This window comes from Oncorhynchus kisutch, linkage group LG19 (genome assembly GCF_002021735.2).
Source record: "Oncorhynchus kisutch isolate 150728-3 linkage group LG19, Okis_V2, whole genome shotgun sequence".
Classification (NCBI taxonomy): Eukaryota; Metazoa; Chordata; class Actinopteri; order Salmoniformes; family Salmonidae; genus Oncorhynchus; species Oncorhynchus kisutch.
In genome coordinates, this window is record NC_034192.2 from 51,139,997 (window position 1) to 51,155,075 (window position 15,079).

The 15,079-nt window shown below is 43.2% G+C and overlaps 1 protein-coding gene and 1 non-coding gene across 3 annotated transcripts in view; one reads left to right on the top strand and one right to left on the bottom strand.

The window, feature by feature from the left end:
- Positions 1-5,282: 5,282 nt before the first annotated feature.
- On the bottom strand, positions 5,283-5,355 carry trnaa-agc (transfer RNA alanine (anticodon AGC)). Its single transcript has one exon. It is a non-coding gene; the product is annotated as a tRNA-Ala (tRNA).
- A 3-nt stretch (positions 5,356-5,358) lies between these two features.
- LOC109864991 (bromodomain-containing protein 8) overlaps positions 5,359-15,079 on the top strand; it is a 45,861-nt gene continuing 36,140 nt past the window's right edge. Inside the window, exons 1-4 of one of the 2 annotated variants that reach the window (XM_020453099.2) lie at positions 5,359-5,486; positions 13,398-13,494; positions 13,623-13,692; positions 14,991-15,040. In XM_020453099.2, the coding sequence (XP_020308688.1) occupies positions 5,468-5,486; positions 13,398-13,494; positions 13,623-13,692; positions 14,991-15,040 (236 nt within the window). In that variant the 5' untranslated portion in view covers positions 5,359-5,467. Of the gene's footprint in view, positions 5,487-6,100; positions 6,290-13,397; positions 13,495-13,622; positions 13,693-14,990; positions 15,041-15,079 lie in introns of those variants that run through there. The other variant, XM_031797598.1, reaches the window with a different exon arrangement.

Sequence of the window (15,079 nt, forward strand, 5' to 3'; positions counted from 1 at the left end):
ATAGCTTTTAGCCGTACCCTTATTCTACTCCTCCTATGTTCCTCTGGCGATGTAGAGGTGAATCCAGGCCCTGCAGTGCCTAGCTCCACTCCTATTCCCCAGGCGCTCTCTTTTGACGACTTCTGTAACCGTAATAGCCTTGGTTTCATGCATGTTAACATTAGAAGCCTCCTCCCTAAGTTTGTTCTATTCACTGCTTTAGCACACTCTGCCAACCCGGATGTTCTAGCTGTGTCTGAATCCTGGCTTAGGAAGACCACCAAAAATTCTGAAGTTTTAATTCCAAACTACAACATTTTCAGACAAGATAGAACTGCCAAAGGGGGCGGTGTTGCAATCTACTGCAAAGATAGCCTGCAGAGTTCTGTCCTACTATCCAGGTCTGTACCCAAACAATTTGAACTTCTACTTTTAAAAATCCACCTCTCTAAAAACAAGTCTCTCACCGTTGCCGCCTGCTATAGACCACCCTCTGCCCCCAGCTGTGCTCTGGACACCATATGTGAACTGATTGCCCCCCATCTATCTTCAGAGTTCGTGCTGCTAGGCGACCTAAACTGGAACATGCTTAACACCCCAGCCATCCTACAATCTAAACTTGATGCCCTCAATCTCACACAAATAATCAATGAACCTACCAGGTACCTCCCCAAAACCTTAAACACGGGCACCCTCATAGATATCATCCTAACCAACTTCCCCTCTAAATACACCTCTGCTGTCTTCAACCAAGATCTCAGCGATCACTGCCTCATTGCCTGCATCCGTAATGGGTCAGCGGTCAAACGACCTCCACTCATCACTGTAAAACGCTCCCTGAAACACTTCTGCGAGCAGGCCTTTCTAATCGACCTGGCCGGGGTATCCTGGAAGGATATTGATCTCATCCCGTCAGTAGAGGATGCCTGGATATTTTTTAAAAATGCCTTCCTAACCATCTTAAATAAACATGCCCCATTCAAGAAATTTAGAACCAGGAACAGATATAGCCCTTGGTTCTCCCCAGACCTGACTGCCCTTAACCAACACAAAAACATCCTATGGCGTTCTGCATTAGCATCGAACAGCCCCCGTGATATGCAGCTGTTCAGGGAAGCTAGAAATCATTATACACAGGCAGTTAGAAAAGCCAAGGCTAGCTTTTTCAAGCAGAAATTTGCTTCCTGCAACACTAACTCAAAAAAGTTCTGGGACACTGTAAAGTCCATGGAGAATAAGAACACCTCCTCCCAGCTGCCCACTGCACTGAAGATAGGAAACACTGTCACCACTGATAAATCCACCATAATTGAGAATTTCAATAAGCATTTTTCTACGGCTGGCCATGCTTTCCACCTGGCTACTCCTACCCCGGACAACAGCACTGCACCCCCAACAGCAACTCGCCCAAGCCTTCCCCATTTCTCCTTCTCCCAAATCCATTCAGCTGATGTTCTGAAAGAGCTGCAAAATCTGGACCCCTACAAATCAGCCGGGCTAGACAATCTGGACCCTTTCTTTCTAAAATTATCTGCCGAAATTGTTGCCACCCCTATTACTAGCCTGTTCAACCTCTCTTTCGTGTCGTCTGAGATTCCCAAAGATTGGAAAGCAGCTGCGGTCATCCCCCTCTTCAAAGGGGGGGACACTCTTGACCCAAACTGCTACAGACCTATATCTATCCTACCGTGCCTTTCTAAGGTCTTCGAAAGCCAAGTCAACAAACAGATTACCGACCATTTCGAATCTCACCATACCTTCTCTGCTATGCAATCTGGTTTCAGAGCTGGTCATGGGTGCACCTCAGCCACGCTCAAGGTCCTAAACGATATCTTAACCGCCATCGATAAGAAACATTACTGTGCAGCCGTATTCATTGATCTGGCCAAGGCTTTCGACTCTGTCAATCACCATATCCTCATCGGCAGACTCGACAGCCTTGGTTTCTCAAATGATTGCCTCGCCTGGTTCACCAACTACTTCTCTGATAGAGTTCAGTGTGTCAAGTCGGAGGGTCTGCTGTCCGGACCTCTGGCAGTCTCTATGGGGGTGCCACAGGTTTCAATTCTTGGACCGACTCTCTTCTCTGTATACATCAATGAGGTCGCTCTTGCTGCTGGTGAGTCCCTGATCCACCTCTACGCAGACGACACCATTCTGTATACTTCCGGCCCTTCTTTGGACACTGTGTTAACAACCCTCCAGGCAAGCTTCAATGCCATACAACTCTCCTTCCGTGGCCTCCAATTGCTCTTAAATACAAGTAAAACTAAATGCATGCTCTTCAACCGATCGCTACCTGCACCTACCCGCCTGTCCAACATCACTACTCTGGACGGCTCTGACTTAGAATACGTGGACAACTACAAATACTTAGGTGTCTGGTTAGACTGTAAACTCTCCTTCCAGACCCATATCAAACATCTCCAATCCAAAGTTAAATCTAGAATTGGCTTCCTATTTCGCAACAAAGCATCCTTCACTCATGCTGCCAAACATACCCTTGTAAAACTGACCATCCTACCAATCCTCGACTTTGGCGATGTCATTTACAAAATAGCCTCCAATACCCTACTCAACAAATTGGATGCAGTCTATCACAGTGCAATCCGTTTTATCACCAAAGCCCCATATACTACCCACCATTGCGACCTGTACGCTCTCGTTGGCTGGCCCTCGCTTCATACTCGTCGCCAAACCCACTGGCTCCATGTCATCTACAAGACCCTGCTAGGTAAAGTCCCCCCTTATCTCAGCTCGCTGGTCACCATAGCATCTCCCACCTGTAGCACACGCTCCAGCAGGTATATCTCTCTAGTCACCCCCAAGACCAATTCTTTCTTTGGCCGCCTCTCCTTCCAGTTCTCTGCTGCCAAGGACTGGAAAGAACTACAAAAATCTCTGAAACTGGAAACACTTATCTCCCTCACTAGCTTTAAGCACCAACTGTCAGAGCAGCTCACAGATTACTGCACCTGTACATAGCCCACCTATAATTTAGCCCAAACAACTACCTCTTTCCCAACTGTATTTAATTTTTATTTATTTATTTATTTTGCTCCTTTGCACCCCATTATTTTTTTATTTCTACTTTGCACATTCTTCCATTGCAAAACTACCATTCCAGTATTTTACTTGCTATATTGTATTTACTTTGCCATCATGGCCTTTTTTTGCCTTTACCTCCCTTCTCACCTCATTTGCTCACATTGTATATAGACTTGTTTATACTGCATTATTGACTGTATGTTTGTTTTTACTCCATGTGTAACTCTGTGTCGTTTTATCTGTCGAACTGCTTTGCTTTATCTTGGCCAGGTCGCAATTGTAAATGAGAACTTGTTCTCAACTTGCCTACCTGGTTAAATAAAGGTAAAATAAATAAATAAATAAATAAATACTGATGGCACCAAGTCATATTATATCAGAATGCCATGATAGCATCTAACCACCAGAGTCTGCTATTGCACTTCAGCAGAGCAAGATCAGCAGGAAACCATGTACAGTACCTATAGGTAAAAATGTGACAGAAAAGTCTAAACAGAATCCTTGGGTCGTTCAACTCTGAAGTCACCCCATTGAAGTTTAAAAACGGTTAGGGTTGGATAAGGGCAATGGCCCCACATTTTTAGCAATAAATAAATAAATAACATATTTTTGGGTGGGGAGGCTTGCCTGTTTTGCATGTATTTTGGCATTAAAACAAGTCACATATCTGTTTGCTAACAATGTAAAAAAAAAATATATATATATATATATCATTGAGTTAAAAAAGACAAACATGGTCTCTTTTTTGTTTTCTTGAGTAAGGCAGCTCCAAAATGCAGGTGTTTAAGCCTAGCTCAGTGCTTTCTGTGGTGGTGGGACAAGTCAGCAGAAAATCGGAGCATTGCACCGTGATTGGCTTAATGTTCTGTCACTCATGGAGAAACTAAATCACCCGTCCTTAGTAAAGGTAGACATAAAAAATTCAAGCCCTTTAGGTCCTGCCATAGATTTACATTAGAAGTGCCCTTCCAAGAAGGCTCAATGTCATTGGCCACAGATAAAATTACATCAAATCACGTTATACAGTGAGGAGAACAAGTATTTGATACACTGCCGATTTCCTACTTACAATGCATGTAGAGGTCTGTAATTTTTTATCATAGGTACACTTCAACTGTGAGAGACGGAATCTAAAACAAAAATCCAGAAAATCACATTGTATGATTTTTAAGTAATTCATTTGCTGGGCCAATTGTGCACCACCCTATGGGACTCCCAATCACAGCCAGATGTGACACAGCTTGGATTCAAACCAAGGACCGCAGTGATGCCTCTTGCACTGAAATGCAGTGCCTTAGACCACTGTGCCACTCGGGAGCTCATTGCTGTGATTATTCCTATAGGTGAGCTGATCTGATCATGATTCATGAGTAATGTTGGCTACCAATATGGAAAGTCCATATTGATATCAGTTTCATACTTTTTTAAATTTGATATCGATGTCATATCGGAATATAAAAACATGTGTAGGCATACTTGCTGTTTACCCCTTTTGTTTCAGTGTCATGAATTTTAAAATGTGTTTCATCTTCCTAATGAGCCACCATAACATTGTTGTTGTGTTTTCCTTATCAGCCACCGTATTTCGCTTGTCGTCATTTTGATGAGAGATCAAATTTAGCACACAAAAAAACTAGCTAGATCGCAGCTGTATGGATAAACCAAATATCCTTTCAGCAGTCACATTATAGATACACACGGTGAGGCAGGGCTTAACGTGACCATGCCCCGGAGTAGGACACATCCGTAGGATACTCCCGTTACTCCTATGATAAATGTCCTACTTTACTCATAACCCGACACAACGGCTGTTTTTTTTAATCATACATTTGACATGCTTCCATGTCGTCTTAATCAACAAACTACATCATACCTAAAAACATTTTACATACTGTACTTTAGGATAATTTGGACATGATGGGCGAAAAAGGTCACAAAAGTCCAGTGGTGTAAAGTAGTGTATACTTTGACTTTTGATACTTAAGTACATTTTAGCAATTCCATGTACTTTTAATAGTTAAGTATATTTCAAACCAAATACTTTTAGACATTTACTCAAGTAGTATTTTACTTGAGTCATTTTCTATTAGGGTATCTTTACTTTTACTCAAGTAGTATTTTACTTGAGTCATTTTCTATTAGGGTATCTTTACTTTTACTCAAGTTTGACAATTGAGTACTTTTTCAAACACTGCAAAAGTTTCAAAAATAGAACTGCAGCAACATCCATTTCTAATGGCATGCAATTCAAAGAATGGAGGATGCGGGCATCGATCCCGCTACCTCTCGCATGCTAAGCGAGCGCTCTACCATTTGAGCTAATCCCCCTGTATTAAGGAGAGGGTATGTGATTTCTTGGTATGTCATCGTCAGCGCCTGTATTACATTGAAATGATTCCGGCGGAAGTTTAGTGGCGAGGCCCTGTCGACAAAGAAAAAAATGGCGAGTGGAGTCGGGAGTGAGTATCATTTGTTATTGTTTGCTTGCTTGCAAATGCAGCTACAACGTACACATACATTTAAAATGTAATCTACAATATGTTTGTAGCTAGCTGGCTTTATACATTATATTTGTCTAGTTAGCCTTCCTGGGTTTTGTTAGCGCCGGGCAAGCTAGCTAGCTAAATTCATAACCGAATATGGTAAACAACAAAAACAAATATTGGGTTAGATTACCTAGCTAGCTAAGTGGTGATGTTATGCTTTTCTAGTTCGCTAGATTGGACCTTTCTTTGCATTAACAAGATTGTAGCTTTCTTTGCATTAACAAGATTGTAGCTTGCTGTTTAGCTAACTAGTTAGGACAGAGCTCAAACCTAGGCTACGGTTGGTTCCCCCATCACCCCTGCGCAGCGACCTGTCAAATCCAGGGATGCAAACTAGTCACATTTCGGCGAAATTCACCGTTTTGAATCCAAAATAGGTGACTTACGTAATTCGTGTAGATCCGATGAGAAAAGTTTTTTGGGGGGGTTGGATCACTACTGGCGGTAAGTGCACGAGTGATGCGCGTTTGTAGCAATACTGGCTGTATCCAAGGCTCAGCCAATCGTTCACATAACAACAGAATGCAGCGCAGCACGCGGTTGGAGAGAGAAGAGACAGCATCCGCGCTCGCTCTGTCAAGGCAGCTTGCCAGTTACAGCAGCTCGTCCCCTGAACGATAACGAAGCGGTAACGTTAAGCTTGACCACGGAGAAGGTGATGAAGCGTACTTCATGAGCTGTAACTGAAAAACTACTGGCATTTTGGAAAGTTTGAGGTGAGGGAGAAAGTGTGGTGGAACAACTATTAGCGTTGTATCTCGCTAGCTGGATCGAATTCTCCATTAGCTAGCCATAAAAATGTTGAGCAACATTATCCAATTTATCTGATCAAATCATTTAGTTTATGGTGTGAAAATGTGCTTGCTAAAAGTCGGACAGCTAACGTTAGCTAGCTAACTTTACAACATCAGATTAACTAACATTAGTAACCTAACCATTTCGCTATAGTGTTAACCGGTATACGACTCCTTGCCGTTCCTCAAGTTATAACGCGTTAGTTGCTTACTGGACCCTGGCAATCTGTGTGAAACGTTAGCTAGCAAACGAATGACCCACTATCTGTTAACTAATGTTTTCCCGTTACAGTATGTGATTTAATTTTCAGAGTGAGAGAAATAGGTGAAAATTAGTCGTTGGTTGTTAAACAAGTGGATTCAGGGATCAAGTGTAGTTGGAGCTGGGCCTGGCTTATGCTGAATGCAGTGTAGCCCAAAGATATTGCTTTTGTTGTGTTGAACTTGACAGTAACGTGTGTGTGTGTGTGTGTGTGTGTGTGAGGGGGGGATTATACTTAGTTTTACTCAGTGAATGTTATTTTTGCACACGTGTAGCCTTGTGCATTTGATTTGTGTCTATAGTGGCCACTATAATAGAGCAAATATAGAATGCCAGTTTGTTTCATTCTATTTCTACTTTAAGAAGTTTTTTTCCCCAAGTGCAATATTTATGTGTGTGGTCACAAGCGTTCTATTATGAAGGCTGTCATGGCTAACTGCAATATTAGTGTATTGTTTTTTTTCAAGACTTGAGTGTCATTTGCAGTAAAGTCTAGGCAACAAATAATATTGGATTGCTTCCTTTACATTTTTAGCTCTGAGTTAGGTTCACACTTTTTATTTTACACACAGAATGAATGATCATGTAGATCATATTCTTTGTTGTTTAATTAGTTAAAACCTTCATTTCCCCCTAGCAGGGATTTTTTTGCATGTTTCAATGCAAAAAAAAGTGTAACCTTTTTGGGCCCTCAGCAATTTGCATACCTGGTCAAATCTAAGTTAGCCTAATAATAGACTAAAGGAGCATAATGTTACTCCTTGTAGTTCAAGGACCTTTCATGTTCTATTTAGAGGTGAATTGGCTCTGGCAGCCAAGTACTCCATCTAAACGTCCAACCTGGACTTAGGGTTAGGCGTAGCTCTTGATCATGACTCTCGGTAATGAGTCATTGGACGAATCGATTCTCAATTGCAGTACAGTTCTAGAAACATGAATCCCTCTCCTTTCATATCACATCGAAATAATTTCACAAATACACACTTACTGTTTTAGCACAGTTGCAGTCGACAGTATTTGTCAGTGACAACACGTTTGTGGCGTCCGTCTTCCGTTTACACACATGTGTTTGTAGACGCAAATAGGTAATTAGCACAGGCAGTCGACTGTCCTCCGTCTGTTTTCTGTAAACTAGCGCTTTAACAGGGACATATGGCAGTGTGTGAAACCAAACACTATAAAGGTGTGTTGTAATTTAACCTTTTGGTTTTAGAAAAAAAAAGCTGATATGAAAGATACGTTCCTTATGTTTCCAAAACCGTACCGCAAGCGATGCGTGTTTATTTTATTTATTTATCTAGGCAAGTCAGTTAAGAACAAATTCTTATTTTCAATGACAGCCTAGGAACAGTGGGTTAACATCCTTGTTCTGGGGCAGAACGACAGATTTTTACCATGTCAGCTCGGAGATTCGATCTTGTAACCTTTCTGTAACTAGTCCAACGCTCTAACCACTAGGCTAGCTGCCGCCCCTGTGTTAAGGTTTAGAGCAAGCATCTGGGCTCTTAAAGGGATAACCCACCCCCCGAAATAAAAAATCATGAAACTCCTGTCAATTTGGTGGAAGCTTACAATGCCTTCAGAAAGTATTCACACCCATGGATTTTTTTCCCCCATTTTATTTTGTTACAAGGTGGGATTTAAATGGATTTCATTTGCCATTTTTTGTCAATGATCTGCACAAAATACTCTGTCAAAGTGGAAGAAAAATTCTAACATTTTGTTAAATATTTATGAAAAATAAAGCACTAATAAACTCAGCAAAAAAAGAAACGTCCCTTTTTCAGGACCCTGTCTTTCAAAGATAATTCGTAAAAATCCCCCAAAAACTTCACAGATCTTCATTATAAAGGGTTTAAACACGGTTTCCCATGCTTGTTCAATGAACCATAAACAATTAATGAACATGCACCTGTGGAACGGTCGTGAAGACACTAACAGCTTACAGGCGGTAGGCAATTATGGTCACAGTTATGAAAAAACAACACCTGCACAGGATCGGTAAATCTGAACATCACACCTGCGGAACAGGTACAGGATGGCAACAACAACTGCCCGAGTTACACCAGGAATGCACAATCCCTCCATCAGTGCTCAGACTGTCCGCAATAGGTTGAGAGAGGCTGGACTGAGGGCTTGTAGGCCTGTTGCAAGGCAGGTCCTCACCAGACATCACCGGCAACAACGTCGCCTATGGGCACAAACCCACCGTCGCTGGACCAGACAGGACTGGCAAAAAGTGCTCTTCACTGACGAGTCGCGGTGTCTCACCAGGGGTGATGGTCGGAGTCGCGTTTATAGTTGAAGGAATGAGTGTCACACCAAGGTCTGTACTCTGGAGTGGGATCGATTTGGAGGTGGAGGGTCCATCATGGTCTGGGGCGGTGTGTCACAGCATCATCTGGGACCTGTTGGATCAGAGGGTGAGGGCTAGGGCCATTCCCCCAGAAATGTCCGGGAACTTGCAGGTGCCTTGGTGGAAGAGTGGGGTAACATCTCACAGCAAGAACTGGCAAATCTGGTGCAGTCCATGAGGAGGAGATGCACTGCAGTACTGACTGTTCAAATAAAATTAAAATTATATTGATTTATATAGCCCTTCATACATCAGCTGATATCTCAAAGTGCTGTACAGAAACCCAGCCTAAAACCCCAAACAGCAAGCAATGCAGGTGTAGAAGCACGGTGGCTAGGAAAAACTCCCTAGAAAGGCCAAAAACGTAGGAAGAAACCTAGAGAGGAACCAGGCTATGTGGGGTGGCCAGTCCTCTTGGGGCATGGTCCTAGGGCTCAGGTCCTCCGAGAGAGAGAATTAAAGAGAGCATATGTGGGGTGGCCAGTCCTCTTCTGGCTGTGCCGGGTGGAGATTATAACAGAACATGGCCAAGATGTTCAAATGTTCATAAATTACCAGCATGGTCAAATAATAATAATCACAGGTAGAACAGTAGAAACTGGAGCAGCAGCACGGCCGGGTGGACTGGGGACAGCAAGGAGTCATCATGTCAGGTAGTCCTGAGGCATTGTCCTAGGGCTCAGGTCCTCCTCCGAGAGAGAGAGATAATTAGAGAGAGCATACTTAAATTCACACAGGACACCGGATAGGACAGGAGAAGTACTCCAGATATAACAAACTGACCCTAGCCCCACGACACATAAACTACTGCAGCATAAATACTGGAGGCTGAGACGAGAGGGGTCAGGAGACACTGTGGCCCCATCCGATGACTCCCCCGGACAGGGCCAAACAGGAAGGATATTTTGACCCCCCTTTGTTCAGGGACACACTATTCCATTTCTGTTAGTCACATGTTTGTGGAACTTGTTCAGTTTATGTCTCAGTTGTTGAATTTTGTTATGTTCATACAAATATTTACACATGTTAAGTTTGCAGAAAATAAACGCAGTTGACAGTGAGAGGATGTTTATTTTTTTGCTGAGTTTATATCTTGATTACATAAATATTCAACGCCCTGAGTCAATTCATGTTACAATCACCTTTTCCCAGCGATTACAGCTGTGAAGCTTTCTGGGTAAGTCTCTAAGAGCGTTGCAGAAACTGGATTGTACAATATTTGCACATTATTCTTTTAAAAACTCTTCTAGCTCTGTCAAATTAGTTGTTAATCACTGATCACAGCCATTTTCAAGTCTTGCCATAGATTTTCAAGCAGATTTAAGTCACAACTGTAACCAGGCCACTCAGGAACATTCAATGTTGTCATGGTAAGCAATTCCTGTGTATATATAGGCCGTCATTGAAAATAATAGTTTGTTCTTAATTGACTTGCCTAGTTAAAAAAAAGTCAAATAAAAATATTTTTAAAACCTCTCCAGTGACGAAGACTAAGATTATAGGCTTTGCAGTGTCCTCTTCATGACTGTCTTATCTTTTCAGGCTTGAGGGGGTATAGGCTTTGCAGTGTCCTCTTCACGACTGTCTTAGTGTGTTTGAACCATGATAGTTTGTTGGTGATATGGACACCCTAGAACTTGAAGCTCTCAAACTGTTCTGCTACAGCCCGTCGATGAGAATTGGGGAATGCTCGGTCCTCCTTTTCCTGTAGTCCATAATCATCTCCTTTGTCTTGATCACATTGCGGGAGAGGTTGTTGTCCTGGCACCACATGGCCAGGTCTCTGACCACCGCCCTATGAGCTGTCTCATCGTTGTCGGTGGTCAGGCCAACCACTGTAGTCTTCGCAAACTTGATGATGGTGTTGGAGTTGTGCCTGGCCATGCAGTCATGAGCGAACAGGGAGTACAGGAGGGGACTGAGCATGCACCCGAGGGGCCCCCATGCTGAGGATCAGCGTGGCGGATGTGTTGTTCCCTACCATTACCACCTGGGGGCTGCCGTCAGGAAGTCCAGGATCCAGTTGCAGAGGGAGGTATTTAGTCCCAGGGTCTTTAGCGTAGTGATGAACTTTGAGGGCACTATGGTGTTGAACGCTTAGCTGTAGTCAATGAATAGCATTCTCACATAGGTGTTCCTTTTGTCCAGTTGGGAAAGGGCAGTGTTGAGTGCAATAGAGATTGCATCATCTGTGGATCTGTTGGGGCGCTATGCAAATTGGAGTGGGTCTAGAGTTTCTGGGATAATGTTGTTGATGTGAGCCATGACCAGCCTTTCAAAGCACTTCATGGCTACAGACGTGAGTGCTACGGGTCGGTAGTGATTAAGGCAGGTTACCTTAGTGTTCTTGGGCACGGGGACTATGGTGGTCTGCTTGAAAAATGTTGGTATTACAGCCTCAGACAGGGAGAGATTGAAAATGTCAGTGAAGACACTTGCCAGTTGGTCAGCGCATGCTCGGAGTACACGTCCGGGTAATCCGCCTGGCCCTGCAGCCTTGTGAATGTTGACCTGTTTAAAGGTCTTACTCACATCGGCTACGGAGAGGTTGATCACACAGTCGTCCGGAACAGCTGATGCTCTAATGCATGTTTCAGTGTTACTTGCCAAGAAGCGAGCATAGAAATAATTTTGCTTGCCTGGTAGGTTCGTGTCACTGGGCAGCTCGTGGCTGTGCTTCCCTCTGTAGTTTGTAATAGTTTGCCAGCCCTGCCACATCCAACGAGCGTCACAGCCAGTGTAGTACGATTCAATCTTAGTCCTGTATTGACGCTTTGCCTGTTTGATAGTTAAATATAGATTTTGGGTCGCCGGTTTACAAATAATATCCAATATTGTCAAAGTGGAATTATGTTTTAAAAAATGTTTACAAATTAATAAAAAATGAAAAGCTGAAATGTCTTCTGTCAACAAGTATTCGACCCCTTTGTTATGGCCAGCCTAAAGTTCAGGAGTAATAATTTGCTTAACAAGTCACATGGACTTACTCTGTGTGAAATAATAATGTTATAACATGATTTTTGAATGACTACCTCATCCTTAATTACACTTTGGTTGGTGCATCAATACAAAGATGCATGTGTCCTTCCTAACTTAGTTGCAGGAGAGGAAGGAAACCGCTCAGGGATTTCACCATGAGACCAATGGTGACTTTAGAGAGTTTAATGGCTGTGATAGGATAAAACTGAGGATGGACCAACAACAAAAGTACATAATGTTACGATTCCAAAGCTATACGATACCATAGAGAACACGTTAATTATCACACATCTTGGAGAATATTTGCAATGTTGTACTTCTTGTTTGCGAAACTCTCCCCTGTAACTATTCCCCAGGTTGTTGCTGTAAATGAGAACGTGTTTTCAGTCAACTTACCTGGTAAAATAACGGATAAATAAAATAATCCACAATACTAACCTAAATGACAGAGTGAAAAGGAGGAAGCCTTTACAGAATAAAAATATTCCAAAACATGCATCCTGTTTCCACATCGTGGAAAAAATGTGCAATGTTGTACTTCTTGTTTGCGAAATTCATGCCAAGGTTCCGTTTTTGAGCAGGTGCCCGATTGATTCCCATTCACTACTTGAAGGAGAGCTCTCCTTGTCCCAGAATGCAAAGCTTGGCCAATTGACGATGCACTGTCAACGTACACAATGGCCGTTAATACGATTCAAATCGTTTCCCATCTCCTCAACGGTATCTCTGTGTGAAAGAAACGTGCCCTGGGCAGATACGAATTGCCAGTTGAACTCATGTGAGGGAGACTCTTACATTCATATCACAGTTTGTTTAGCCGATTGCTAGCTAGCTACTTCACGTGCTGGTATTGTTGTGTGTAGCTATGTTTTCTAGCTACCTAACTAGCTAGCCAGCCCAGAGAGACAGCATTGTATTGTGGGTTTTGTAGTAGACTTGAGCTGCAACAGATTTCCCAAGAAGATTTTCACATTTCTTCCAACCTTGTTGTAATGACAACATGAAACATTTGTTCACAAAAATAGTTATCACATATTAGTGTTATTTAACACTATTAATCGTAGGAATTAGTGGTTTTGGGGTTGATTTATCCCTCCCGAGTGGCACAGTGGTCTAAGACACTGCATCTCAGTGCAAGAGGCGCCACTGCAGTACCTGGTTTGGAACCAGGCTGCATCACATCTGGACGTGATTGGGAGTCCCATAGGGTGGCGCAAAATTGGCCCCGCGTCGTCCGGTCATTGTAAATAATTTGTTCTTAACTGACTTGCCTAGTTGAATAAAGGTAACAAATATATAGGTTTTAACAAAACTCCCCCGGCCAGAAGATACTATCGTCTATAGGAGCTAAAGGTAGTTAGCATCTATGTATGGGCTATTGCTAACCTACCTCTTCCAATCTTCATCATTTCCTTATCTCTGTCTTTATGTAGAACACAAGATGCTGTCCGTTGGCCCGACGGAACCGTGGTCATTGAGGGAGAAACTATGCCTAGCCTCCTCTGTTATGAGAAGCGGAGACCAAAACTGGTAAACAAACACACACTACCAACTTTTTCCCATCTGTCATCTACATGTTTTTCTTTCTCTAGTGTGCATTGTAAACTTTTCTACATGGTCATTTGTGTACACTACTTGATTGTCCTCCTGCCTTTCAGGGTGTCTGTCAGCAGAGCCATCAAGCCTTTCTCAGAGCAAGGCCGCCCTCCAGACTGGTTTTCTCAGAAGGTATGAGACAGACACGCTGTGACACAACAATTAATCTCTGTCATGATGAACAAGGTTAAAAGGTCAGCTACTATATATGAGCACATGACCAAAAGCATGTGGACACCTGCTAGTCGAACGTCTCATTCTAAAATCATATGCATTAATATGGAGTTGGTCCCCCATTTGCTGCTATAACAACCTCCACTCTTCTGGGAAGGCTTTCCACTAGACGTTAGAACATTGCTGTGGGGACGTTCTTCCATTCAGCCATGAGCATTAGTGTGGTCGGGTGCTGATGTTGGGCGATTAGGCCTGTCTCGAAGTCGGCGTTCCAATTCATCCTAAAGGTGTTTGATGGGGTTGAGGTCAGGGCTCTGTGCAGGCCAGTCATGTTCTTCCACACCGATCTCGAGAAACCATTTCTGTATGGACCTCGCTTTGTGCACAAGGGAATTTTCATGCTAAAACAGAATCGTCTAATGTCATTTTATTCTGTAGCGTTAAGATTTCCCTTCACTGAAACTAAGGGGCCTAGCCCGAACCATGAAAAACAGCCCCAGACCATTATTCCTCCTCCACCAAACTTTACAGTTGTCACTATGCATTCGGCAGGTAGCGTTCTCCTGGTATCCACGAAACCTAGATTCATCCGTCGGACTGCCAGATGGTGAAGCATGACTAATCACTCCAGAGAACACTTTTCCACTGCTCCAAAGTCTAATGGTGCCGAGCTTTAAACCACTCCCAGCCGACGCTTGGCATTGCACATGGTGATCTTAGGCTTGTGTGCGCCTGCTCGGCCATGGAAACCCATTTCATTAAGCTCCCGACCAACAGTTATTGTGCTGCCGTTGTTTCCAGTGGCAGTTTGGAACTCAGTAGTGAGTTTTGCAACCGAGGACAGACTATTTTTGCACACTACGTGCGTCAGCACTCGGCAATCCCATTCTGTGAGCTTGTGTGGCCTACCACTTTGCGGCTGAGCTGTTGTTGCTCCTAGACGTTTCCAATTCATAATAACAGCACTTACAGTTGTTCGTGGCAGCTCTAGTGGGGCAGAAATTTGACAAACTGACTTGTTGGAAAGGTGGCATCCAATGACAGTGCCACTTTGAAAGTCACTGAGCTCTTCAGGAAGGCCATTCTACTGCCAATGTTTGTCTATGGAGGTTGCATGGCCGTGTACTCAATTTTATACACCTGTCAGCAACTGGTGTGGCTGAAATAGCCGAATCCACTAATTTGGAGTGGTGTCCACATACATTTGTGTGTATATATAATGTATATAACTTGCTGTCTGTGTCTGACCCCCACAGCACTGTGCCTCTCAGTACTCTGAGCTGCTGGAGACCACAGAGGCTCCAAAGTGAGTACACAAACACACACATGCACTTTATTGGAGTAT